The sequence below is a fragment of the Pelodiscus sinensis genome, chromosome 6, assembly GCF_049634645.1.
Source record: "Pelodiscus sinensis isolate JC-2024 chromosome 6, ASM4963464v1, whole genome shotgun sequence".
In the NCBI taxonomy this organism is placed as follows: Eukaryota; Metazoa; Chordata; order Testudines; family Trionychidae; genus Pelodiscus; species Pelodiscus sinensis.
Genome location: NC_134716.1, coordinates 31,555,983 through 31,583,908, shown reverse-complemented (window position 1 = coordinate 31,583,908; position 27,926 = coordinate 31,555,983). Strand labels below are relative to the sequence as shown.

General features: G+C 41.4%; 1 protein-coding gene across 2 annotated transcripts in view; it reads left to right on the top strand.

Annotated features, from left to right (window-relative positions):
• Positions 1–23,525, top strand: part of DOCK8 (dedicator of cytokinesis 8) — a 148,774-nt gene extending 125,249 nt beyond the window's left edge. For both annotated transcript variants that reach the window (XM_075931670.1, XM_075931671.1), the window contains 12 exons: positions 664–822; positions 2,812–2,912; positions 3,237–3,429; positions 8,733–8,876; positions 9,626–9,757; positions 10,890–11,024; positions 11,596–11,685; positions 12,845–13,081; positions 14,607–14,750; positions 16,471–16,577; positions 17,526–17,696; positions 19,904–23,525. In XM_075931670.1, coding sequence (XP_075787785.1) covers positions 664–822; positions 2,812–2,912; positions 3,237–3,429; positions 8,733–8,876; positions 9,626–9,757; positions 10,890–11,024; positions 11,596–11,685; positions 12,845–13,081; positions 14,607–14,750; positions 16,471–16,577; positions 17,526–17,696; positions 19,904–19,964 — 1,674 coding nt within the window. In that variant the 3' untranslated portion in view covers positions 19,965–23,525. The remainder of the gene's footprint in view (positions 1–663; positions 823–2,811; positions 2,913–3,236; positions 3,430–8,732; positions 8,877–9,625; positions 9,758–10,889; positions 11,025–11,595; positions 11,686–12,844; positions 13,082–14,606; positions 14,751–16,470; positions 16,578–17,525; positions 17,697–19,903) is intronic.
• Positions 23,526–27,926: the final 4,401 nt, after the last annotated feature.

Below are 27,926 nucleotides of genomic sequence, written 5' to 3'. Positions count from 1 at the left end.
GGGAATAATAACTTCTCTAGATCTGCTGGAAATGCTCCTCCTAATGCACCCTAATATGTCATCAGCCTTCTTGGCTACAAAGGCACACTGTTGACTCATATCCAGCTTCTCATCCACCGTAATCCCCAAGTCCTTTTCTGCTGAACTGCTACTTAGTCGGTCCCCAGCCTGTAACAGTGCTTGGGATTCTTCCATCCCAAGTGCAGGACTCTGCACTTGTCCTTGTTGAACCTCATCAGATTTCTTTTGGCCCAATCCTCTAATTTGTCTAGGTCACTCTGGACTCTATCCCTGCCCTATAAGGTATTTACCTCTCCCCCTATCTTAGTGTCATCTACAAACTTGCTGAGGGCGCAATCCATCCCCTCATCCAAGTCATTAATAAAGATGTTGAAGAAACCATTCTTACTTCCCCTTACACTCTGCATAGATACATAACCTAAGACACAGTCTAGCCCTCAGGTATTCACATCCAAAGTAGTGGGCCAAATGATAGCAAAAACAGGTGTACTTGGCCCATTGTATTTAAATAAATAATAAAGAGCATACAAATGAATAAAAACATATGGTGCCTGTGGGAAATCTGTACATATGAATCTGTACTCCTGGTAGGTCTTGGGTGGCCTTTGACTTTTGTTTTTCTTTTTCCTCCCCACTAAAAAGAATTTTTCAAGAGTGAAGATGCAGGTGACAATGTCCCTGGCCTCTCTGGTTGGTAAATCATCTGATTTCAATGAGGAGTACCTAAGAAGATCCTTACGAACCATCTTGGCGTATGCAGAAGAAGACGTGGACATGCAGCCAACCCAGTTTCCAACCCAGGTTAGGCCTTTTGTGGCTTCTGTGGCTTCTGATGCTTTTTCAGGACCTCTCCTCTTGATATGAGCCAGAACGAGATCCCCATACCCGTACGCTTCTAAACCAGAAAAACTGAAAATGTTGGTGTAAATGCCTCTTGGGCCCATCTCTAATTTAATGCAACGCCACACCTTTGAAATCAGAACAATCCTGAGAGTCTCTAGGATATCTGGGACAGAAGCTGAACGTAATTCCATGGGGCAACCTTAAGAGTGATTCAATTAGCACTTATTGTAGGCCAGATTCTTCTCTGAGCTATGGGTATATGACTCCCCTTAAATCCAGTAGAAGTTATACCCATGTACAGTATTGGAGACTGTTATTTGTGTCATTACCAGGGCTTGACAAACCGCGGTGAAATCCACTCGCCAGCTCCTCACTGTGCATGCGCCAGACCCGCATTGCGCCGCTGGTAAACGGAGCGACCGACTGATATCTACTCGCCATGGGTCGAGCCTTGGTCATTACCATAGTTCTGCCAATCTGAAACCATAACTTTCCTTCTTTCCCCAAAAACCCCTCAGTGAAAGATGGCATAAGCCTTATTATAAGGCAGTAGCCTAGGAGAAGATATGCAATTAGAATGTTTACACTTCTTCGTGTGGTTGTGAGTTCCGAAACTGAAAGCTAAGTGATTCCAACTACCCAAACAGTTCCTATGTAAAAGGAACACATAATTTAAAAATAATGTGTACAGATAGCAGCTCTAATTATTTATGATCACTTTAGTTACATAAGAACATAAGAATGGCCATACTGGGTCAGACCAAAGGTCCATCCAGCCCAGTAGACTGTCTGCCAACAGTGGCCAGCACCAGGTGCCCCAGAGGGGGTGGACCGAAGACAATGAACAAGAGATTTGTCTCGTGCCATACATCTCCAGCCTTTGACAAACAGAGGCCAGGGACACCATTTCTATCCCCTGGCTAATAATTTCATGGAGGTTAGGTCCATAAAAGGCTATCTAGTTTCTCTTTAAACTCTGTTATAGTCCTAGCCTTCATAGCCTCCTCTGGCAAGAAGTTCCACAGGTTGACTATGTGCTGTGTGAAGAAGAACTTTCTTTTATTAGTTTTAAACCTGCTACCCATTAATTTCATCTGGTGTCCTCTAGTTCTTCTATTATGGGAACTAATAAATAACTTCTTTATTCATCCTCTCCACACCTCTCATAATTTTATATACCTCTATCATATCCCCCCTCAGTCTCCTCTTTTCTAAACTGAAAAGTCCCAGTCACTTTAGTCTCTCTTCATATGGGACCCTTTCCAAACCCCTAATCATTTTAGTTGCCCTTTTCTGAACCCTTTCCAAGGCCAAAGTGTCTTTTTTGGGGTGAGGAAACCACATCTGTACACATTATTCAAGTTACCCTTGTTTCACTCAGTTTGGCTCACATTTTGGCTAATCAAATTTTCCCTTTTGTGCATCCCACTTTACAAATCATGATGATTTCATAACCATCCTGAGAAATACAAACTTGTCATTTTCCACATTATCAGAACAGTTATATATGGAAACCTTATTTACATTTTTTCACTCTTTTCAGTTCATCAGGAAGTGACTGCATTCCTAGAAACAATCATGTCTTACTATCACTCTTAAGATAATGAACCATCTGGTGCTAAGAACTGCAAAAACATTTGCTTAACAATAGTTTTTCTGCACCACAAGTTGGACAACATTTAGGGATAAATATAATAGAGGTCATGGTAAAAAAAAAAAGGCCTGGACTTGATTTGAAAAAGCTATTTTGTTTGTGAGTCTCTCTTGCCATGTAATTGATCTGTTAGTTGCTTGCTGAATGAATATGATTTGTAAAGTCTGCACCATGAGTATCCTGCATTATGACATTTGGATCAACAGTTCATAGATTAAACAATACATCTGCTTATGTTCACACTGAACTTTTAATCAAACCCCGTAACACGTGTTGTTTGTGTGTATCTCCAGGTGAAGGAGCTGCTACGTAATCTGAACAATATATTGTCAGACACAGTGAAAATGAGGGAATTTCAGGAAGATCCAGAGATGCTCATGGATCTCATGTACAGGTGAAACCTTCTCGTGCTGCTATTGAATCAAATGAAATGAAGCAAATACAAAGGGCCTGTAGAATTTTGAGAAGTATCCCCAAGTACTATTTACTGACAAGTTCTCCAGGTACCATGTTCAGATAAAAAGAGCCATTCCTAGTGCTATAACATACTAAGTGCAGCAGTCAATTATTTACCTTTCTACAGATTTTAAGAGACTGATTTTCAGTTTCATTCGTGGTTCAGTATGCACATTGTCAGCAGTTATGAAGCTGGAGAGGTACATTTTTAAAGAAAGAAAAGAAACCAATTCAGATTTGTTTCTTGATCCTGTGTCGTTAGAATTGCCAAGGGGTATCAGACATCGCCTGACTTGAGGCTGACTTGGCTCCAGAACATGGCAGAGAAACATGCCAAGAAGAAGTGCTACACCGAGGCAGCCATGTGCCTGGTCCATGCTGCCGCTCTGGTTGCGGAATACCTGAGCATGCTCGAAGATCACAAGTATCTGCCTGTGGGCAGCGTCAGCTTTCAGGTAAAACTAACAGGAAACTTTTTTCTGTGTCTGAGTACTCTTCTCCTGATTGGGGAGATTTCACACACCTGGCACCAATCAGAGCCAATTAACCAGATCCACATCTGGGCTATTTAGATGGAAATGTATAACAATTGTATAATGTACTTGTTTCCCCAAGACCTTATTGTTTAACACTGAATTGGGACCAACTGTTGCTAAACTGATAGAATAGCAGTACACTTCACTTCCTATCTGAAACTTTCATCATTTTGCTGTACGCTGTTAGACAACTTCCACCCCTGAAGTAGCTCAAAATCTGGTAGATATTCTATTTTGTGGCTGCTATGTCATTCAGCTACAACTACTACATCTAAGACCTTTAATATACCTAAAATTGGAACTACCTATTCAGTAATAATATTAGCTTTCATTCTAAAATATCCAAAAATGTTCCAGAAATTAGATATGTTATCACCTAACTTGTGCCTATTAATTGAATCAGATGCACAGGAAACATTCTAAACATAAAAGGCTAACCTCTCACCAATGTGTGGCTTTTCAAAACATGTAATGAGCATTCATTTATATGTATTATCTACCGAAGTATTCTAGGCACCTGTAGGAGAGACCCCGACTCAAAAGCATCAGTCATTTTCTACAGTTGTCTTGGAAAGTTGATCCCTTATCCCCATCCTGGAATACCTGTATAAACCACAGTAATTTGGTATGAAATCTTGTGTCATTTACCCAGCTACAATCCATTGATCTTATCACATCAAATAGTGCCTAGAAGCATCCCAAGTGGATCTGCTCTTCTCATCAAGATGCATGTCTAGAAAAAGGACAGTTGAGCTATAGTGTTCTGTGGTAGAGAGATCATGAAATAAATATTCTTGCTTAAGGTTCCAGAAAATCCTTAGTGACACAGAAGCATTATGTAAGCCTTGCAGTACCTCTGAGGTAAGGCTGAGAGTGGAAGGGGGGGTGATCTTGTGGCTAAAGCACAAGATTAGTGAGACCATCTGGGTTTCATTCAGAGCCTGAACTCAGACATATTATGTGATTTTGGGTAAGTTGCCCACTTTCGTTTCCTTGTCTATAAAATGAGAAAGAGGAAAATAGTTGTCAGCTCAGCTGCATTATAGTATTACTGGACCCCAGCCACGGAGCAGCACCCCGCTGTGCTGGATGTTGTGCAAACACAAAAGCAAAAAAGACTCTTACAATCTAAGCAATGTTTACGGTGTACTTTGAGCTGGATGGCTGGTGCTATAAAATGTAAAATATTAGTATATAAATAATATGTTAGGTCAGCAGTAGGATTATTCCAATTTTACAGATGGGTAAACTGAGGTATAGAGACACTGACTGCCTTTCCCGAATCCCTCACACAGTCATTGGTAGAGTCTTGACTTCCAATTTCCAGCCTCCTTATACTAACCAGTAGCATAACATATATTTTTTATTCTGTGCAAGACAGAACAGTATATTGTAAGAATACACATACATGGCTTATTAGCATTGTAGAACATAAAATATTTCCTTCAGCAAAGGTCATCTTGTGCTGGATTTAAATTCTTTTACACTGAGTAAAGGGAACTTGAAGTAAGTGTATATGGGTGCATCTACACCCGAAACTTGAAATAAAATACACAATGTGCGTAGCGCATATTGCATATCTTATTTTGATTGTATTTTGAAATAACTTATTTTGAAATTTGGCACCAACATTTTGAAATAATGCGCTATTTTGACATATCCCTTAGCCCTCATGGAACAAGGATTACAGGGATGCCAAAATAGCACACCCGTTATTTCAAAATATTTTGAAATAATGGGCATGTTTAAAAGACATGGGGATACTGAAATAGCTCTACTGTCTAGATGTACCCTATTATATTTACACCTACTTTAAGACCACTTTATATTTCCTGAACCAGGATGTAGCATAAATGAGACTCGAGCCCCTTGCGTTTGTGCTATTTAGGAATTTTTAGCTTTCCTTAAGGAAAGCTAAGTATATGTGGCTCAAAAAGATTGTAGATTATTCAGAGCTGAAACTTTCCTGTTGCTCTGTAAGCTTCATTAAATGTCCAGAAGGGGGGGGGAAGGATTAAATAAATTACTGTTAGGATGGTATAAGTTCAGTAGCTTTGAAATTCTGTCACTTGATATGTGTGTGGCCCTGGATACAGCTACCCAAAGTGTTGCCTGACTGCTAAAATATCAGGATTATCTTACCCTCACTCAGTCATGTATTTGTTGTATGAAGTGCTGTTGTAGCCTTGTTGGCCCCGGGATATTAGAGAGGTAATATCTTTTATTGGACCAATTTCTGTTGGCGAGAGGGACCAGCTTTCAAGCTTACACAGACATAAAGAAGAGTGCTGTGTAAGCTCTAAAGCCTGTTTCTCTTACCATTTCTCAAAAGACAGCACAAACATTAGAAATGTATAGAAGAGGTGCTCAGAAATGACAGTTCCTTGCTAACAAGGGGGGGCTGCGGGAAAATATTTAGAGCCAACAAACAGAGAATTTGATAGCTGCAATTTCCTTGGTTCCCCCTTCCTAATAAATCCCTGCTCTGAAGTCTCTTAAATTCCCCATGAAAATGCTCATAAAGGACAGTAGAACTCCAAGAACTAAGCCTGTGAAAGCACATTGGGATACTGGAATGAAAAGTGCAACACATTTGTTAGCTAAATTGTAAGATGTGTAGTTTAGGGATTGGCATTTTGCTTTGTGTGGCTAGCATGGTAGGGCCCTGAACCTAGACTGAGATCTCTAAGGGATACCCTAATATAAATACACTAATAATGAAGTGCAAAGTACAATACTGAAAAAAAAAGTTTATCCATATCTTCCATATTCCCATTATTTTTTAATTCGGGGAGTTTAAATAAATGTGTACAAGAATGGAACAAATTCTAGCACTGATGAGTGTTTAATGTGAAAAATAAAAGTGAAGTTCTGCTGTGTACTAGGGAAAGCACAAGCTCTGTGTGTCACTAATGTCACAATTCAGCTCCTCTGGTTTTGGACTGTCCATTAAGGGTTTAAGTGAGACTAAAGTTACGCACAGGCCTTCTATGGGTGCTCTGCACAGAGTGAATTTCAACCACAGAGAAGGAAAAATGATCACAGCAGAGATTATTATAACCGTCCCTTCTTGGCCCAGACTCCATGAAAACATGCCCATAAAGCTGCAATGAAGATGAGTATCCCCATGCTGTGACTGATGTGAGCTATCAGAACTTTACATCGGATCAAAAGTAGTAGCACTTGGTCTCTGCCATTTTAGAAAAAGGCATTTCCAAGCTCATGTTGCCAGCTAGCTGGCATTTTTCCTCAGCAGAAACAGCTCAGATGCCGCTTTCTGTTAACAAGTGGGACTTCAGGATCTCAGTTTACCTTTATTTTTTTTTCAATTAAAAACAATTCAGAGGCTATACATTATTGCAGCTATAGAAAGCTACCAATGCTGGGGTGTTTTTATGTTTATATAAAAGAAAAAACTATGTAGCACTCTAAGGACTAGCAAGATGGCTTAATAGGTGATGAGCTTTAGTGAGCCAGACCCACTTCCTCAGATCATATTGGGTCTGGCTCACGAAAGCTCATCACCTATTAAACCATCTTGTTAGTCCTTAAAGTGCTACATAGTCTGATCTTACTAAAACAAAAGGAAAAACTAACACGGCTACCTCTCTATTACTTTTCATTTATGTTTACATGTCTTCATTACATATAATTGTAAAATGCTAATGTGATGCTGATTTTGCATTGATATGTTGCTTTTCATTCAAATGGGTGCCAAAGCATTTTCTGGACTTTACTAAGTGGTCTAAAAAAAATTAAATGCCTGATCCTGCTGGCTTTATTCAGTACATTTTCCATTAACTTCAATGGGAAACTTACTTTCAGGCTCAGGCTCTAAGGGTATGTCTACACTACCCTCCTAGTTCGAACTAGGAGGGTAATGTAGGCATACCGCACTTGCAAATGAATCCCGGGATTTGAATTTCCCGGGCTTCATTTGCATAAGCGAGGAGCCGCCATTTTTAAAACCCCGCTGGTTCGAACCCCGTGCAGCGCGGCTACACGGGGCACGAACTAGGTAGTTCGAACTAGGCTTCCTAGTTCGAACTACTGTTACTCCTCATTTCACGAGGAGTAACGGTAGTTCGAACTAGGAAGCCTAGTTCAAACTACCTAGTTCGTGCCCCGTGTAGCCGCGCTGCACGGGGTTCGAACCAGCGGGGTTTTAAAAATGGCGGCTCCCCGCTTATGCAAATGAAGCCCAGGAAATTCAAATCCCGGGATTCATTTGCAAGTGCGGTATGCCTACATTACCCCGCTAGTTCGAACTAGCGGGGTAGTGTAGACATACCCTAATATATTACAGGTTGAATCTTTCTAGTCCAGCACCCTTGGGACAAGAGAATTTACAGAACCACGTGAGGTCAATATTGTCTAACAACATTACCCACACTTCCACTGCTTACTGGGATGTTAGGGTAAATTTAGGAGTAAATTAAAGCTAAATAACAGCACAGAACACTGAGAGCCAGGACTGGTGGCTGTAAACAAACTTTGTGGGACCGTGGGAAACTTGGTCATGCCCATAATAAGTGGACATCTGGCTAACTAAAATCATGCTGACCATGGATGTTGCCAGACCATAGAGTGTTGTATTAGAGGGGTTCAACCTGTACCTTCAGTAAAATACCATGAAGAAGTACTGAGATTGAGAAGTCAAGTGTGTGCAAGTAAAAAAGAATTCAGCTGTTACGGTTTTGAAAGCAACATCCGCTGCATTGCACTCTCTCACACTTGCGTAAGTGGAGTCAAAACCAGAATACCCCAGAATAGTTCAGCTTTGAGTGGATATGAAGCATATGACCATATAATCTCGGAAGGATTTGTGGAGTCGTCAATGATGCTCAGCTGACAAAGGGGGAAGAGTTGTTAGAGTGAGAGTGAACACTACACCATGGAAACCTTTAGTTGCCTGGAAGTCTCTTGTCTGCAGAGGGAATTTTGGGGCTGGTGGGGAGGTTTGGTTTCAAAATTCTGAAATGGAAAGGAAAAGCTGGGATTCTGGTGACAAAACCCCAGCACCAGAGATCAAGAGGCTTATGACATGATAAAAGCTCCCTGGTGGACTGTAGCCTTGTATCCAGCAGCTGGCCTTCTGTGATTTTATTTGTGCTGAGTGAATGATCTTGTCTGTAAAAAATCTCTGTTGCAGGGTCTGTCGCTGAGATAATCTGTTGGGTTTTGGTTTCCAAGCCTTGGGTCTCTGTTGTGATCTATTTCAGAATATTTCCTCCAACGTGCTGGAGGAATCTGCCGTCTCAGATGATATTTTGTCTCCTGACGAGGATGGGATATGTTCGGGGAGGTATTTCTCTGAAAGTGGTCTAGTGGGGCTGCTGGAACAAGCTGCAGAGCTCTTCAGCACGGTGAGTGAAGAGAGGGTGGGCCAAATTCATTCCTGTATAACTACTGCGTTGAAGATCATGGAAGTTAGGCCAGGGATGAGTTTGGCTATTGAATCAGACTCACTCCTGTTCAGTTGTTGTGCTCTTAGGGGGGAAGGCAATGGTGGGGAATGGCAAGATTCAGAGGAGACTCCTGTGGGATCCCCACTGGTACAGTCTGCTCAGGACAGGTGGTCCTGACTCTCAGAGGTAGGCCATGCCCACTTCTAAAGGGTGGGATTGCAAGCAGCTATGCCCCAAATTCAGGCAGACTGATCACTGCTTGGGGCTTGCAGTCTGGTTTGCACAAGTAATTAACTGAGTCCTCTGGGTATTATCTCAGGTATTAATCTGGGTAATACCCTCTGGGTATTATCCTGATAGAGTAAATTTGAAATAAGATCTTCATATTACTGCACAGACTACAGATTCTAAGAGTTACTCATGGATTCTCAGTTAGAGTTTAGTCTCACAATTCACATTTACTTTAAGAGGACTCATGTAGTTAAACTCCATCCGATTCATTACATGTATACATATTAATACATGGTATTATAATTATATACCCATAGACCCATAATCACTTTACTTTTTTTTAAAAGCTAAAACAGGCATATCAGAAAAATTAGCTAATAAAATAGCTCTTGTCCTTCTATCCCCATAGTGATCCAATCTCTTTATATCATGTATGAAAACTCAATTTCTTTCCTTTTTTTATTCCCACTTACAAGGGAGGATTGTATGAAACCGTGAACGAGGTCTACAAAATTGTCATCCCCATACTGGAAGCACATCGAGACTTCAGGAAGCTTACTTCTACTCACAGCAAGCTTCAAAAAGCCTTTGACAGCATTATTAATAAGGTACCTGCTGCTGCTGCTTCTCTATGAGCAAGTCGTGTGTTGCTGGGCTGCGGTGTTTGTTTATGGATAATGAAGATAAGACCATACATGCCAAACAGGAGCATTTCTTTTCTCTAACCTGAGTTTCCATCTGCTTTGGACTACATGTTATTGTAAATTAGATCTTGCCTGTTAAGGACAATCTATACTGAAGAAAAATATAATGACTCTCAGAAACATGGAGAAATGGGAGAGGATTATAAACAACATCTATAAAAAGAGATTAACAGAAAATTCATAATATTTTAAAGGAACACATAGGGTTAAAAAAAATCACAGGTTAAATTTAGACCATGTGAAAGCAGGGAAGATTACATTTGGCCACACATTCAAAAAGAAAAAACAATTTTCTTGACGTTTTTACTAGTACCTTATATTACAAAAACATAAGAATTGTAAAACCTAATCTACTTTTCACTATTCATGCTGTTTCTATATTTCTCTTAGTTTGGACAATGAAAATAGATTAGTCAGTTTCATTTCTAGTCACTTTTAAGTTCTCGTGGATTTTACAGCATTACAAAGTCTTGTGAAAACAAAAGGAAAAAAATATGTAGCACTTTAAAGACTAACAAGATAGTTTATTGGGTGATGAGCTTTCGTGGGGCAGACCCCAGAATATGATCTGAAGAAGTGGGTCTGCCCCACGAAAGCTCATCACCTAATTAAAGTCTAACAAGATAGTTTAAGTGCTACATAATTATTTTTCCTTTTGTTTTACCAAGATCAGACTACCACAGCTAACTCTCTATTACTTTTCAAAGTTTTGTGAGTTGCAAAGACTTGAAGGTTGAATAATGTGTGTGTTTAAAATTCTTCCACTGATTTTTTTTAAATTTCTGTGGTTTTAGATTTGCAAAAGTGAGTTCATGCAAAGCCTAAACTTTGAGACAAATTTATAGGTTTTTTTTCATAAATACACTAAATAGGCAACTGAATGGTGCTATGTTAACCCTGTTGCTCTGAAATCTGGACACGCTTAAGGTCAGAGGAGTACCTCAGGTATAAATCAGATGAATAAGGCATCAAAATTGGATTATATTTAAGGGGGAAAAGCTAATTGAGTATTTTTTCCCCTTCTTTTATCAATCAGGGTCAAAAGCGAATGTTTGGAACTTACTTCCGTGTTGGTTTCTATGGATCCAAATTCGGGGACCTAGATGAACTGGAGTTTGTTTATAAAGAGCCTGCAATTACTAAACTTCCTGAGATTTCTCACAGACTAGAGGTAAAGAAATCATAGTTCTGTAATTTCCTGCTTTGTGTTATGTTTTCTAAGACAGCAGCTGGGTGAATAAAGAAGTCACAGCACAGAAGCTATAGATGGTGGTGATGTACAAACATCAGTCAAGTTGATTTTTCAGATCATTCAATCAGTCTGATACTTTGGATTACTACCACTTCTACAGAAGGAAGAATGTCAGAATTTTTAATACCTGCAGTCCTATGTCCTGAGGTTGTTGATGTCCCTCCCTGTATAAGGAATTTATCGAGTTAACCTGAGGGGATACAAGTTTTGTTTTGCATCCTTTTGAACTTTTGCTTGGGTCATCAATGACAGATTTTTCACTTTTTTTGCCTCCTTTAATGGCACTCTGCCTATTACCTGACAATTCACTGCTGAATCTTCATTAAGGTGTCAGGGCCTCTGTAGACTTTAACCCTCAGGATAGTGTATTTATTCCATTCAATCAATCCAGAACTTATCACAACTCTTTGTTAATCAGAGCAGCACAGATTATTTGCATTCCATTATAGAGAGGTAAAATCGCCTTTGAATAATTATTTTTCCTTTCCAGGGGTTTTATGGCCAGTGTTTTGGGGAGGATGCTGTGCAGGTGATTAAAGACTCCGCTCCTGTAGACAGAGGAAAACTGGATCCCAATAAGGTAGGAATGGTATTAGCACAGCTATCAAAAAGTGTGTGTGTGATGTTCAGGGCTATCATTATAAAACAAACCGGGGAGGCAGTTGTCACCTGAGGAGAAGAAGGATGCTCCAATGGCTCGGGCACTCACTTAGGGATTCAAACCCAGATTTCCAAAGCCCTGCTGTGACACAGATTTCCTGTGTGACTCTGGGCAAGTCACTTAGCCTCATGGTGTCTATCAAGTCGCTGTTTGTACAATGGGGATGGTACTATTTCTGTATTGCATAGGAGTGTTGTATTGATAAATAGATTAAAGACTGCTAGGTGGTCAGATGCTAGAGTGATGTACCATATAAATACATAAGACACACAGATAAGACTTGAGCTTGGAGTGAGACAGCCAGATACTTTTCTGTTTGGCACTATGAAGATGAAGACACTGGAGTTCACCTGGTATTGAATCTGCAGCGAGTTTGGAATAAGTCTATGAGGATGATAGGCAATCCTTATCACTTTCCCTATCCCTCCCTCCTTTAATTTTTTTTTACATTTTTCTTTTTTCCCCTTTTCTCCTATGCTTGGTTTGCTTAGTTTATATTGAGCTGATGTCAGCAAAAAAGGTACACAAGCGAAAAATAAGACTTGTGTTGTCTGTTCTCAATGTCGGTTTCTTTAGTACTTCTCTCTCCTCCCACACTCTAAAATAAAGTCAATCCATGGGCAGTCTTAGTTGGAAAAAACACAGTTACTGCTTAGAGGCCAACATGTTAATTTTCTTCGCTAAGTTTCAATCAAATGGTTAAACACCTAGTGGACCAAATTCTCCTCTCATACCATTCCAACTTCAGTGAGGCAAGACTTAAGCACTGTATATACACTTGTGAAACCCTGCTGACTTAAACGAAGTCAGTAACAAATTACTTTAAGGGAGCGGTACAGATGTAAAATGGGGGAAAGAAAAGTGGAAATACAGCATACTGAGTAGGTCCTGGACAACGTGAAGTCGTTGCAACTAATTCAGAATCAGAGATATCTTGCTGTGTGAGAGAGCACTGCCTGCGTGTTCTCCTCATGCATGCCACCTCACTTTGAGCAATGTGATATTTCATGCATTCCATTTATTCCACAGTCATTTGTCTTGGCACTAAAACAAAGATTCTTCTTTCCCTCTCTTCCAGGCCTACATACAAATTACATTTGTGGAGCCCTATTTTGATGAGTATGAGATGAAAGACAGGGTGACCTACTTTGAAAAGAACTTCAATCTCCGGCGTTTCATGTACACCACCCCTTTCACCCTGGATGGACGCCCCCGGGGTGATCTGAGCGAGCAGTACAAGAGGAACACCATCCTGACCACAATGCATGCTTTTCCCTATGTCAAAACCAGAATCGGTGTCATTCAAAAGGAAGAGGTAAATGGTGTCTTTGTCAGAGATGTGAATCTGAGTATGGTGCTCAGTCATTAGACAGGGCTTGAAGGCACGGTTGGGAAAGGGATGATGTTAAATTCTACATGGACTGGTGCTATAGAAATGCCATAGATCAAGTTAATGGATGCATAATGTACGTTCCTGCTGGCTTCTGTAGGAATCCATCCATGTGCAGAATAATTTTTTATGTACAGCAAGGCATGTGTGAATGTGCACCACGGATAGAAACACAAAACCTACATAAGAACGTCCGTACTGGGTCAGACCAAAGGTCCATCTAGCCCAGTATCCTGTCTGCCGACAGTGGCCAGCACCAGGTGCCCCAGAGAGGGTGGACCGAAGACAATGATCAAGCGATTTGTCTCCTGCCATCCTTCTCCAACCTCTGACAGACAGAGGCCAAGGACACCATTTTATTCCCTGGCTAATAGCCTTTTATGGACCTAACCTTCATGAAATTACCTAGCTTCTCTTTAAACTCTATTAGGGTATGTCTACACTACCACCCTAGTTTGAACTAGGGTGGTAATGTAGGCAAGCGGAGTTGCAAATGAAGCTCGGGATTTGAATTTCCCGGGCTTCATTTGCATCTCGCCGGGCGCCGCCATTTTTAAATGTCCGCTAGTGCAGAAATTCAAATCCCGGGCTTCATTTGCAACTCCGCTTGCCTACATTACCACCCTAGTTCAAACTAGGGTGGTAGTGTAGACATACCCTTATAGTCCTAGCCTTCACAGCCTCCTCTGGCAAGGAGTTCCACAGGTTGACTATACGCTGTGTGAAGAAGAACTTTCTTTTATTAGTTTTAAACCTGCTCCCCATTAATTTCATTTGGTGTCCTCTAGTTCTTCTATTTAGGGAACTAATAAATAACTTTTCTTTATCCGCCCTCTCCACACCACTCATGATTTTATAGACCTCTATCATATCCCCCCTCAGTCTCCTGTTTTCTAAACTGAAAAGTCCCAGTTGCTTTAACCTCTCCTCATACCTAGCTCTGAGTGCTCTGCTCATCAGCGGGGCAGCATTTGAATCTCTCCTGAGTGGCCACACACACACATAGCTTGCTGGGAACACTATTGGGGAGACATGTGTTCCACCTAGCATCCCAACAGCAAGGATAACAGCAGAGTGACAGGAAAGAGAGAAGAGTCCAATTTTCAGCTATGCATTCATGTCCATCAGAAACCTGATGTAGAGTTGGGAGGGAGTTCCATATAGAAGCAGCATTGTAAAAGTAGGAAACTCAATGACTGTTTTAGCCTGAAAGACAATAACCTAAAATTATGGCAGATATAGGACTGGAGCTAAATCTTACTGAGGTCTTTTCATTGACTTTAATGGTATATGGATTTAACTCAGAATTTACAGAGATCAGATATGGTTTGAGAGATATTCCTGGGTTTGCCATCCTGGCTGTGATCCAACCCAAAACAACTGCAATGCCTGTATCAGCTCTACTACATCTATTACTCAGATAATAATTCAACTGTCCATATGTTTTTAGTACACTTTAACCCCAATTGAAGTTGCTATTGAAGACATGCAGAAAAAGACACTAGAACTGGCTGTTGCAACCAACCAGGAGCCACCAGATGCCAAAATGCTCCAGATGGTGCTACAGGGTTCTGTTGGAGCTACTGTAAATCAGGTAAAGGTCAAACTCACCAAAAATAATGTATCTTCTGAACAGCCTTTGGCTTTGCTTCTTCACCCACCCCTCCTCTTGTGTGCTTTTTTCTACCTCTTTTTGTCCTTTACTGATGAGAGCACTTTTAATCAGACTGATTAGTTGCAGATTCCCCTTTGAACTCTGCCCATTGTGGCTCATCTTTGTTGACTAGCCTCTAGAGTTGACCAACCTAAACCTAAACCTTCACTTTGTTTCTGAAATTCAGAAAAATCAGGAAAAACTTAAAAAACAATTAATAGTCTAGCATCACCTTCAAGACTAACAAAACATGTAGACAGTATCATGAAGTGGGTTGTGCCCTTGAAAGCTCATGATATCATCTGCATGTTTTGTGTTACTAAACTATTTGTTTTTTTTTTTTTTAAGTTTTTCCAGGTACAGACTAACTCGGCTACCCATTGAAAAAAAAATCAGGATAATTTTTTATTCTCCCAGGTTTATTTTTGTAAATCTCTGCATTTCCTCGTTTTGACCTAAAACAGAAATGCTAAAATATTAAGAGACAGTCCACTCTGCTGGTTTTTTTTATCCCAGTTTGAAGCAAAAAGAATTGAATTTCTCACACCCGCCTGTTCCCATTACATTTACTGCCCAATTTTGAGGTTGCAATGGATTCAGAGACCATGGCTAAAACATGGATATGCATTTGAAGCTCTATGCAGTTACTCATACTGAGTTGACTCATCTTTCACAGGAGTACTAACCATCCCAACAACTTTAGTCATTTAAGGGACTTCTCAATGACTAAATCTATCTTCTGTGGGGTCACCAGAATTCCAGAACTCTTAGCATGTAAGAAAGCATTTATCTCCCCTCCCCTCCCCAACATATCACCCAACTGACGTTTATTACAATACACACTTTAACAAAAACTGAACACTGCGAAGACAAAATAAGAAGGAAAAAGTAAGGCCCTAAACATACCTCTGCAGAGCTTAGTTCCCCAAATCCAGGGGTAGTCAATAGGTGGACTGTGTGCCAAATCCGGACTACCCAATGCTTTGAACAAACAGCACGATCTTTTTATTTACTTATTATCATCATCATGTAATAATTTTTGTAATGTTTTCTCTGGAGTCTGGACTTTTACTATACCTTGACCAAGAAATTTGGATCCTGACAAAAAAATAATTGATTACCCCTGCTTAATTAGACCCTAGTCCTCCTTCTTCAACCCAAACCTCCACCAGATTGAACTCATTATAGGAACATGCTGTTTTGTACTGGGGACAAAGTGTACTTTTCATGCTTTTGAGTTTTGTATTGTCACCCATCCCTGTGATAGCCAGGCATCTTCCATGTAAAACAGTTTGTTTGTAGGGAAGTCCCTGCCTGTTCCTTTTTATCTATTTTCTTTCTGTGGTAGAATAACTGGCAATAGGGGATGATACACAAAAGTAGAACAGAACAGAAATATGTTGGTCTTCTGAGCATTGATTGTTAAAGAAAGGGAGGTGAGAAAACAGGGGTTAATGCAACACAAACACATTCAGGAAAAACCTTTAAATAGGGCATCTTCCTGCTACAGTATAAACATTTTTTTTTGGTCACTCCAGCTGTGAAGTTAAAAACAACCCCACCCAACCACACCCTAACCAAATAAATCAGTTTTGTGCTTCCTTTTCGGTTATGTAGAAAATTTGGTCTTAGTAATATTATACTGTGTTATTCCTATAAGGGACCACTAGAGGTAGCCCAAGTGTTCCTGGCAGAAATTCCAGCTGACCCAAAACTTTACAGACATCACAACAAGCTGAGATTATGCTTCAAGGAATTTATCATGAGGTGAGTGAATGGAAAACTAATTGAAGATAAGTTGTGCTAGCGTGTGGAACTGTAGCTATGTTACTGTCACTACTAATACAAATCCATGCAGTAAACATCAGGAGCTAGATTTTCACACTGTATATAAAAAACCAACAAATAGTTGGGTAGCACTTTATAGACTAACAAAACATGTAGATGGTGTCATGAGCTTTCGTGGGCACAGCCCACTTCAGATGACCAAAGTGTTGGATGTCCAGGACCAAAATAAATAGAGGAGAATGGGAGCTGGTGGGGGGGGGGGCGAATGGGAGTGGAAGGGGAGGAACAAGAAGAGGCAGTGGGTAAAAAATATCTCCTTGATATTCCAAAGAACTTTTATGTTTTAGAAATGTGAAATGAAGTACTTCGATAATTTCTGTTAACTTTTGTTTAAATTGATAGATTCCTATTCTTGTCTCAGTTTTGTTGACTCAGCTTTTTCTGCAGAAACTGCTCCGTGACAAAGCTTTCAACCACTCCTGCGTGGCAGGCACATTTGCAGATGTGCACCCTTGCTCTGAGAGTATACTGCTCTTTATTCATGCAGATCTTCTTCTGCATGCTCTCATAGTCCCATGCATAACCATCTACTCACATATGCATCCACATTGAGGCAACAGAGAGGCTTTTGAGGGACATGTACTAGCCACATTCATACCTGATGCAGGAAGGTGCAAACTTCACCGACTTTCAATGGAGCTGCATCCATTTACTCCACAAATGTAATGCTGTGTCACAGAGGTTATTGAAATGTGCTCATTTCCCTCGTGTAGTTTTAATACCTGATGAATGGACTGCAATGGGTCTGGCAGCACATAATCTGAACATCCGAAATCTTGCTTTACTAACACACACTCACTGTCATACAATTTTAAAGTGTTTGTCAGAATTAACCAATGTGTTTTTAAATCTTTACTTTGAGAACAGATGTGGTGAAGCCGTGGAGAAAAACAAGCGCCTTATTACTGCAGATCAGCGGGAGTACCAGCTGGAGCTCAAAAAGAACTATAACAAGCTGAAGGAGAACCTTAGGCCGATGATTGAGAGGAAAATCCCAGAGCTGTATAAACCTATTGTGAAAGTTCGCAGTACAACCAGGTACAACTAAGGCCCTGGGTGCTGTTTGTATGTGAACAAAAAAAGTGCCTCTTTATTGGTGAGAGGTGAGACAGTGTTTTCCTTTGCTTCTGAGGCACAGCCCTAAATTAAACAGAATCAAATATGAATTGTGCTGCTCAACTGTTGCACCACAAGATGAAGGAGGAATAGAATTTTTACACTAATATAAGAATTCATTTTAAAGTTGGTTTAAAGCCGTGTTTCCCAATTTTATTTGGCCACGGAACCCTTTTAAACTCGGAAGAATTTCGAGGAACCCCTACGGGAAAATGTCTTGAGGAAAAAAAAAAAGCCAGACCTGAGTGCCATGACACCTTCTCCTCTCTCCCCCCCCAATAAGTAAGGATAATAATAATGAACAAATGCTAAAAAAGGTCATGAGGTCAACATTTAGTTTAGTTGTACATATTTTTTAAAAAGAATCACATTTAATGAGTACAAAAAATAAAGCTCAAAAACTAATATGAATTCTATTGGCAGTTTTCAATGTGAAGAGTGGTTTTTCTTCTTTTCTTGGCAAATTTTTTTAATATTTTGTTTAATACTAAAAAGTTGGATTTGTATATCTGGCGCTGCATTCGGTCAATTTCTGTATTTTGTTTTTGTTGTTGCATAATTCGAGAACCCAGTTTCACACAAGTATGTACTGGTGAAGGTTAGCAGTTGACGAATTGCACGTCTTGATAAAGCTGAATATTCTTGACATAAGCCACCCCAAAATGGAATCAGAGAAACGTCTTTAAATTTTTGTATTAATTGCCCATCTGAAGTGATTTCGATTAGGTTTTCATAATCTTGCATAGAAAAACTGACTGGCTTTCCTGTTATACTTAATGGATTTCAAATCCAGTTATTGTTGTCATTTATGGTAGGAAAATACTTCATGATGTTTGTGTATAAATCACAAAGATGATCTGCAATGTGCTGGCCAGGAAGAAGAGTACAGGAGAAAGCTTGGGGCAGAGTTGTCTGGCCAAGAGGGGGACTTGGGGCAGGGTGTCAGGCCAAGAGGGAGGGTACAAGAGGGGTCTTGGGGCAGGGTGCCTGGCCAGAAGGGAGAGTTCAAGAGGAGACTTGGGGCAGGGTTCCAGAGCCAGCTGGGAATGCGGGCTCTTGGTGGGGGGGGAGGGGAGTGAGGGGGATATGGGTATGGGGTTTGGGCAAGAGGGGGGACGCTTACCTGGCTTGGCTCCCTGCTGCAGCAGGGAAAGCCTCTAGGCAGCATGCTCTTGTTCCTGGGGGGGGGGGGGGGAAGGGAGGGAGCTCAGTCTCTCTCCCCTCCCCCCCGCCCATGCAGTGGGGAAACCAGTGCAGCTGCAGCACTAGGTCATGCTTCCCACTGGCAGGGCGGTGGAGGGGAGGGTGTAGAAACCCAGTCCCCGCCAAATCAAACTCTGCCACTTCCCCAGCAGGCTGGAGAGGGGCCCAGGGGAGAGAGAGCAGCAGCACATGGGGGCAGCGAGCCCAAGCATGCCCGAGGAGGGAGGCAGCAGAGCCCGAGCGCACCCCAGGTGGGGGGGAGGGCAGCAGAGCATGAGTGCACCCCAAGTGGGGGGGCGAAGCAGAGCCCAAACCAGGTTCCACGCAGGCAGCAGGTAAAAAAACATGCCGAGGTCCGAGAGCGGCTCCTTGGCCCTGGGCCACTTCTCCCCCAACCCCTCCCAGCCACTATAAGCACTTCTGCCTGCACATGAGGCGGCGGCAGCTGCAAGGCACCAGGCTAGGGCAGTCCGGCAGAGTGACGAGGGTCCACGCCATGCGCGGGGGTGGGGCAGTCACAGTGCATAGTGGAGGTGCCAGAGCCGCATGCCCCCAGAAGCCTGTCCTCTCCGGCAAAGCCCCAATGGGAGCTGCCTACGGGTTCTGCAGGGGGCGGGGGAGCAGAATTTTTTCGCACAACCCCAGGGTTACATGGAGCACCATTTGGGAAACACTGATCTATATCAATGTATGCACATTCCAGCACTTGTAGATCATGAAATAAGTGTGATCATTTCACTTCAGGACTGCATGTTATGTTGCAGATCCAGGATCCAGATACAAACTGTGTGACACTATATACCTTTGGATATGTTGTTTTTTTTCAACACCGCTTATGTGCATCAAGGAAAAAGAGTCAAATATATTTATTGGGTATTAAAATATTGACAATTCCATGTTTTAGTTATGGATTTATTTCATTTCAGGGACTCTTTTCGTAACTCTAGTTTTAAGAAACATGAAGCCCACTCTTCACAGAACATCTAAGGACTGTCTGCTTCAGAAGACAGAAATCTATTTGCTGTGGATCGGCTATGAGAAGATACTCCAATGCAGTGCAAATTGGGAAACTCTTCTAGCAATGTAACATGCACATGTTCTTGCCAGTTCACACTGAGTGTTAAACGTAGTGTACAGAACCAAAGAAGTATGGGGATTGAGCAGGAAAGATGGTAAAAAGGGAGTTGACTTAGGCTGCTTTAGTATTTATTGTAAAATATTGTTCAGAGAATTATAAGAGATAAACAATTGAACAATTGACTTTACTGTGCAGAAGTCAATCGTTTACAGAGCACTAGAACTTCCAGGGGGTTGAGTATGTGTCCGGAGACTCAGCTCAGCGTGCTTAATGGACACAGGGGACTGTTTACCAGATAGGTCCCTATTCTGGACAGCACTTATGCATGACCCTCAGGACAGCTGTATAATCTGAAAATTGAATGCCACTGAAGTGCTGTCCTAAATAGGGAAGAATTTAAATGTGTGTAAAGTGCTTTACTGAATTGGAGCCTTAGGAAAGATGTGTAATGTTTACAGTAAATTTACTCATTTAGACTCCCTGTACCACAGCAACCTATGTGCAGTTTTTTTAAATGGAAAGGACTGTTTCTTACACGTCTTCTCACAGCGAAGCTTGAAAGCCAAGAAACAACAAGCAAGCAGCAATTTCTGTATAAACTTGCCTATCCTCAAAGATAGCTCTTTTAAGAGTTGTTTTTGTTCAATATGTGAGCTATTCCTCTGGGAGACTAAGATTTTTAACCAGTGTCATGTTCAGTAAAATTGACAATTAACAGTAGAGATGTAAATTATAAGTAATGCAACTCTTAAGTAAACAGTGCTCTTTTAGCTACTGTCTACACTACCGTAGAAATTCGACATAAGTTGACATATCTTAGGTCAAGTTATTGTGGGATCTACACCATGGGTGGGAGGAGCAACAGGAGAACAATCTGCAGTTGATTTGGTGGGTCTTCACTAGACCCACTAAATTGACTGCTGATGGCTTAGTCTCAAAAGTGTTGATTTCCACTGTAGTATAGATGTAGCCATAGAAAGCTCTCAGAAAACTACAGGGACTGCTCTGTGAGGATTTCCCACAATGCATTTTAACTTTGTGAGGTTTTAAGACATAACCATAATTAGCACTTAAATATTTATAATAAATAAATAGTGCTTTGCACATTCAGATCTTCAGAATACCTCTATGACATAAGCAAGTATTATGATTCCCATTTTACAGATGGGAAACAAAGAGAGAGAGCAATATGAAGTGATTTGTTTAATGCCTATAGTGAGACAGTGTCAAAAATAAATTTTGAATTAAAGAACTTCTATTTTTCAAATCCACACATTCAGTCTTATTGACCACACGAATTCCCTTAATTCTTACCCTTTTAAATTAAGAACTGTTGAAATAATAGTGCTGCTTTTATTTAAAAAAACCCAGGATTTCATGGTATAATTCAATTTTACATCTTCTTGGTAATTTTTTGTAAAACATTAACATGACTGTGAGACATAGAAACAATACTTTCAATAAAAGGCTGTATGCTCTGTGAATAAAATACCAGTTTTTAAAAATAATAAACCAAGTTTTCTCCTTCGTACTTTGTTTTCAGAGTCATGCCTGGTCAAAGCATTTCAGAAAGGACAGTGGAATTTATTTAAAATTTATGGAGCATGATCCTCATTTACACAAAGGCCCTGCACACTGCTTTGCAGTGTAAGCATAAATGATAGTCAGGCTGATGGATTGCTGGTTCACTTGTTTTTAATTTTGTTGAAGAATTGAAAGCATTTTGACCCTTCATGGACATTTCCAATCTTGCCATTCTGAAAATGTGCATGTTCCCCTAGCACTTACATCAACAGCAGGACACACATGTGTGGCAAAGTTGGAGTGTTTTTGAGTTATTTGTGGCAAATCCCCCAATTCCTAGCAGGATAGGAAGAGGGATGAATTAAACAAACACTGATATTTGTACTGATTTGTAAAAACAAACTATAGCGCTGTAAGAATATTTCCTCTGCCCCCTCTCACTGCCTGCAAAATTCAATATTCCAAGGGTGGTTTCTCTGTGCATCAGGAAGCCAAAGCATCTGAAGCAAATGAGTAAACAATCTATTAAATTAAAAGCCAATACATGCCTCCTGACAGTGGCTTTCCTTTAATTAAATTGCTTTGAAACAGTTACAAACTAAACAGAAAGTTAATTTCCCACAGCCTGGTAACTATGGATTCTTGGAATGCCACAACATTGTGCTTCTATTATTGTTTTTAGCACCCTGCTCTGAAAAATGATCTAAGTCTCACATTCAGAATCCACTGACTCCACTCTCCCCACAATCCAGCTTGAAGAGGTTTATCATTTGCAGCCAACTAACAAAAACCTCAGGTAATAAAAAAGAGGTGAAACCTACAAATATGCAGCATACAGTTTGCACTGTATGCACTGTGTTTGACTGTCAAAGTGTTTCATGTTGTGTGGTGCTGCACAACAGGTCCACTAGTTGAAGAAATAAGTTGGAAAATCTACAATGGTTAATTAGGACTAGATTTTTAACCCCGTCCTCACAATGGTGAGCTGTTAGTTCCACACAGAATTTGATTAGAAACCCTTACTGACCCTGGTGAACAATCTCCATGCCCTCCCTTGCAAAAATGAAATAGGGTGTGCATCTTTAAGAGCTAAACTGTGTAAAGGGTAAAAGTACTGAGTGTTGCTATTCTATTTTGCAATAATTAAAGGTAAGTTTCAAATAAAAATTGAGAGATCCAGTTGTGTTTGAGTGCCTTGTCTCTTACCAGTGTCCCTTGAAACAGTGTCCCTTGACTAGTAACTACCCTTTCATAGAATCATAGAGCTGGAAGGGACCTCGAGAGATCATCAAGTCCAGTCCCCTGCCCTCACGCCAGGATCAAGCACCGTCTAGATCATCCCTGACAAGTGTGTGTCACAAGTGTCTGTTTCATTCTCTTTAAAACAAAAATATTTAGGGTAAAATCCTAATCCCAGGGAACTCAAGGGGAGCTCTGCAATTGACTTCAATGAGGCCAAGGATTTGGTCTTAGAAGGGGCATGTAATCTACAGATTCACAGATTCCATCACATGATTTCCATGGCTGTTTTATCCCTGCTGCTTGAAGAATGACTTGCTTCAGGCTTCCTTTTTAAAACTGTGCTTTAATGCCCATGAAAAGAGCCAGAATGAAAGCCCTGGAAACTGCAGTTCCTGCTCTACTGAACACATTGTGGGGGAAACAGCAGACTCAGCTTCCACACTCCAGGGCGGGGAGCAAAGAGAACGTTATCCAGTCTCCACGTTCATTCAGTTTTCGACAAAGCTGGTGGAAGAGCCAGTCGGGGCGACTGGAGGTATAGTTCTATGATATGGAGACCTTTTCAGTAGACAGACCAAACTCAGTTCACATAAGCTTTACAACAACCCTCAGATACTAATGGTTTTCAGATGCATTAGTGGTGAATTTGTGATTTGAATGAGTGACTTTGATGTGCAAGATACCACATCCCTCCCCACCCATCCCCCCCCCCCCCCAAAATCTATGCAAACCTTCTCCATTGTTTATTTCAGCAGAAACCCACCTATATTTAAAAGCATGTTAGAGGAAACACAACACATAATCCATAAAAATGAATTACTTAGCCACCATGCATTGTGTCTGTGACACATTATCACACTTAGCACATTTGTACATTAGCAGATAACAGCAATTGTGGCCTTCCTTAATAAAAGGAATAAACATAGGGAATATTTTTATATGCATTTTGTTGTAGACATGCCCTGCCTGACTTCATAATGATCCAGTTGTGGTCTGCAGTGGTTTCCTTTGGTTGGAAGGCTGGCCATTATATGGAAGGGCATTGGGCAGGGGATGTAGTCTCTGGAGGAAATAAAGATAAATTCAAACTCTATGGGACATGGTGGCATTGAGGGGAATATCTACTTTCAGGACAACATCTCTTCCTAGCGGCACCATTTATATAATGAAGAAGAACCTTAAAATTCATCCAGATGAGTCCCTCAGAAGACCAGGGAGGATTGTGCAATCACACATGGAGGAGAAACAATAAATAATGTGCAGAGAGTCAGTGATTTATGGGAATGTTAATAGAGAGTCTGCAGATACTGCCACTGGGGCTTGATTCATTCCATGATACAAATAGGTGCCAGGGGTATCTCCCTAGGCCAGACTAGCACTGAAGGAAAAATTCACCCCTACTGTCTCCTCTCCTCCCTTCAGCTGCTGTGAGGTATCCTTAAGTTCCACTGGCAGACCCAAAGAATTGTTCCATTCAGATGCTCCAGAGGGAACACAGTAAATTTAACCATTCCCACTTGCCCTGCATTTGACCTGAGAGGGGTTATTTCAAAATAAAGCCCTAGTGTAGGCCAGCACTTAGGGTATGTCTACACTACAAAGTTAATTCAAACTAACAGCTGTTAGTTTGAATTAACTTTCATAGGCGCTACACATACAAACCGCTAGTTCGAACTTAATTCGAACTAGAGGAGCGCTTAATTCGAACTAGGTAAACCTCATTCTATGAGGACAAACGTCTAGTTCGAATTAAGTAGTTCGAATTAAGGGCTGTGTAGCCACTTAATTCAAACTAGTGGGAGGCTAGCCCTCCCCAGCTTGCCCTGGTGGCCACTCTGGGCCAAGCCAGGGAAACTCTTCTGCCTCCCTCCCAGCCCCGGAGCTCTTAAAGGGGCACGGTCTGGCTACGGTGCCTGTGCCAGGTGCAAGCCTGCCAGCACCCAGCCAGCAGACCCTGAACCTGGCCTGGCATGAGCCAGCCACCCACTGCCACCCAGCCCTCTGCCTCTTCCCAGGACCAGGCTGGCAGCTCCCAGGAGCCTGCCCGGGGCTGCAAGAGGCGGGCGCCCGCCTGGTCTAGTGCAGAGATCGTAGACCTCATCCAGGTTTGGGGGGAGGCCTCCAAAGTCCACAATCTCTGCACTGGGCACTTCCACAAACAGAGGCCAGGGACACCGTTCCACAGGTTGACTATTTGCTTTGTGAAGAAGAACTTTCTGTTATTAGTTTGAAGCCTGCTATCCATTCATTTCATTTGGTGTCCTCTAGTCCTTCTATTATGGGAACTAATGAAGAACTTTTCTTTATGCCCGCTCCCCACACCACTCATGATTTTATAGACCTCTATCATATCCCCCCTCAGTCTCCTCTTTTCTAAGCTGAAAAGTCCCACTCTCTTTAGCCTCTCTTCATATAGACCTATTCCCAACCCCTGATCATTTTAGTTGCCCTTTTCTGAACCCTTTCCAAGGCCAAAACATCTTTTTTGAGGTGAGGAGACCACATCTGTACACAGTACTGAAGATATGGCGTACCATAGTTTTATACTTCCCCTCCTCCTTCTTCCCCTGGTTTCCCCCTTCCAGCTCCCTCCTCCCAGGTTTCCCCTTCCCCTCTCCCACCCTCTCTCTTCCCCTCTCCCACCTCCTTTCCCCAGTCTCCCCAGAGGTTAATCCCCCCCCCCCACCCCCAGTTTTGTTAAATAAAGAGAGTTTCTATTTTTGAACACAGGTGTCCTTTATTTTTTTACATCAGGAAGGGGGGTTAGGGAGGGGTAAGTGGAAGGAGATGAGGAAGGAATGGGGCATGAGCCCCCAATGGGGAGGACTGGGGTGGCTCTGCGGGTTCCTCAGGGTGGAAGCTCTCTTGCAGGGCCTCCTGGATCCTGACAGCCCCCCGATTTACCCCCACAGATGGCAGCCTGCGGCAAGTGCAGCCGGGATGATGGCTGAGTGCTTTGATGTACCAAGTGTGGGCACTCAGGGCACTCCAAGACAGGACTGCTTTGCTGTCCCTCATCGAGGTAGACAAGCAAGGGGGTAACCCTGAGAACTGTCTGTCTGGGGTGGGAGTCGGATCCCTTTAAGCACAGCCCTCGGCTAGCCCTCGGCAGCAGCTCCACACTCTAAGTCCTAACCTGATGCCCTGCCGGCACTGGTTCTGGCCAGCCTTAACTTCAGTTCAGGGTCCACTCAATGTGGACATGCTAGTTTGAATTAGCAAAACGCTAATTTGAATTAGTTTTTCGGTCTAGATGCACTAATTCGAATTAGCTTATTTCGAATTAATTAATTAGAATTAAGTTAGTTTGAATTAGTGCTGTAGTGTAGACATACCCTTAGAGTGGCCAACCCCACATGCTTTACAGGAAAGCACAGCAATCCCAGCCCAGGCAAAATGTGGTCTAATCTGCCCCTCCCCACCGTCACCCACATAAATGCTTCTAGAAATCTCGCAGTGACGCGTGGGGCATGTGCTTCTCATAGCCCTGATCTACACTAGGGCTTTATTTTTAAATACCCCCCCAAGGTTGAACGATACGCAGAGCATCCACACTACTACCAAGCCTGTTATTTTGAAATAACGGGCCACTTATTTTGAAATCTGTACTTCTGCTTTTCTTGGGGAATAACACTAATTTTGAGATCGTTGTTTCGAAATAGCGGTAGCGTGGACACTCCAGTGCTGCTATTTTGAAATAACTACTCCCTAGTGCTTCCTGGGGCTCTAAGCTGAGGTAGCACATCCACATTAATGGAGCCTGCCTTGGACTAACTTCAAGGCTTCCCTGTAGTGGGAACACGCTATTTCGATTTTGTAAAATTGGGCATTATGTCGATTTTAGTAATTTTAAAATAATTTCCTAATATAGACATGCCCATACTGCAGAACTCAACTAGCAGCAACTTCTTCCAGAACAGGTTCCCACCACTCAATGGGAAAAAGAACTATTCTTTTGTTGGTTGGTGGTTTTGGCTTGGACTTTGGTCAGATATTAGAATAAAATGTTCATTATTGAACCCTAAATAACGGATATATAGTTCCTAATAGTGGAAATCAATCAGTAGGAAAGAAAAATTAACAGCTGTCCCAATCCACCAAATGTATTACCCCTTTAATACTTTTTCCTCAAGAAAGGCCTCTCTCACCCAAGTGGTATGTTACAGAAATGTTATGATGTAGTGATATCAGAGTCCACTCATGCATCTAAAGCTGGGATAAAGTTTAAGAAATCATATTTTGGAAAACAAAGCCTGTGAAGATTCTTACCATTATTACAGAGTAAATTCTTGGCATAAGAGAACTTGTACATTCAGAGCAAGTGCAGAGTTCTTCAAATGTTCCAAAACATCTTAAAAGAAAAGAACACATGGCCATCTCAATTTCCAGAGTCCAGCACATATATATATATTTAGAAATAACTGCATCGCTACAAATCAAACCTTCTGCAAATCGCAACCTGGATTTTAAAAGGATTCCCTAAAATCACATTATCTGTGCATACTAAAACAAACCTTATAGAACTAACAAAACTTTAAAAGTAACACTTCAATTAGTCTATAAGGTGCCACAGGATTCCTCGCCGCTTTTACTAAAACAAAAAATGTTAGCAAGCAGATGCTCTTATTGGCAGACAGCTGACAGGAGAGGCCAAGCAAGAGTGGAACTTTATACTGAGACTGAACCTTGCCACACAGTTATATAATGTACACTGATTACAAAGTTTTGCATTTGATGGAGTTTTTCGCACCTGTAGGAGTTCTAAGGGGCTCAGCAGTTGGGAATGAAAATTTCTCTTTACTGTTTCAATAAAGAATTATAAATGAAATCTAGATAAGCTGTAAGACTTTCTTCCAGAACTTTATAGTAGCCACACACTTTTTTGCAGGGCAGGAGAACTAAAAAATTGATAGCACTCCTTTAAAGATAGTAAGACAGACAGGAATTACATTCCACCTAGTAAATAATTTCTGGAGTTACATTCCTGTGCACTCATGCAAAACCCAAGTACAATGTAGAGCAACAAATGTGCATAAACCTAATGGTGAGATGTGAGATAAGATCTGGCAAACTGCACAATTTACCCTCAAGCACTGAAAAAGCCA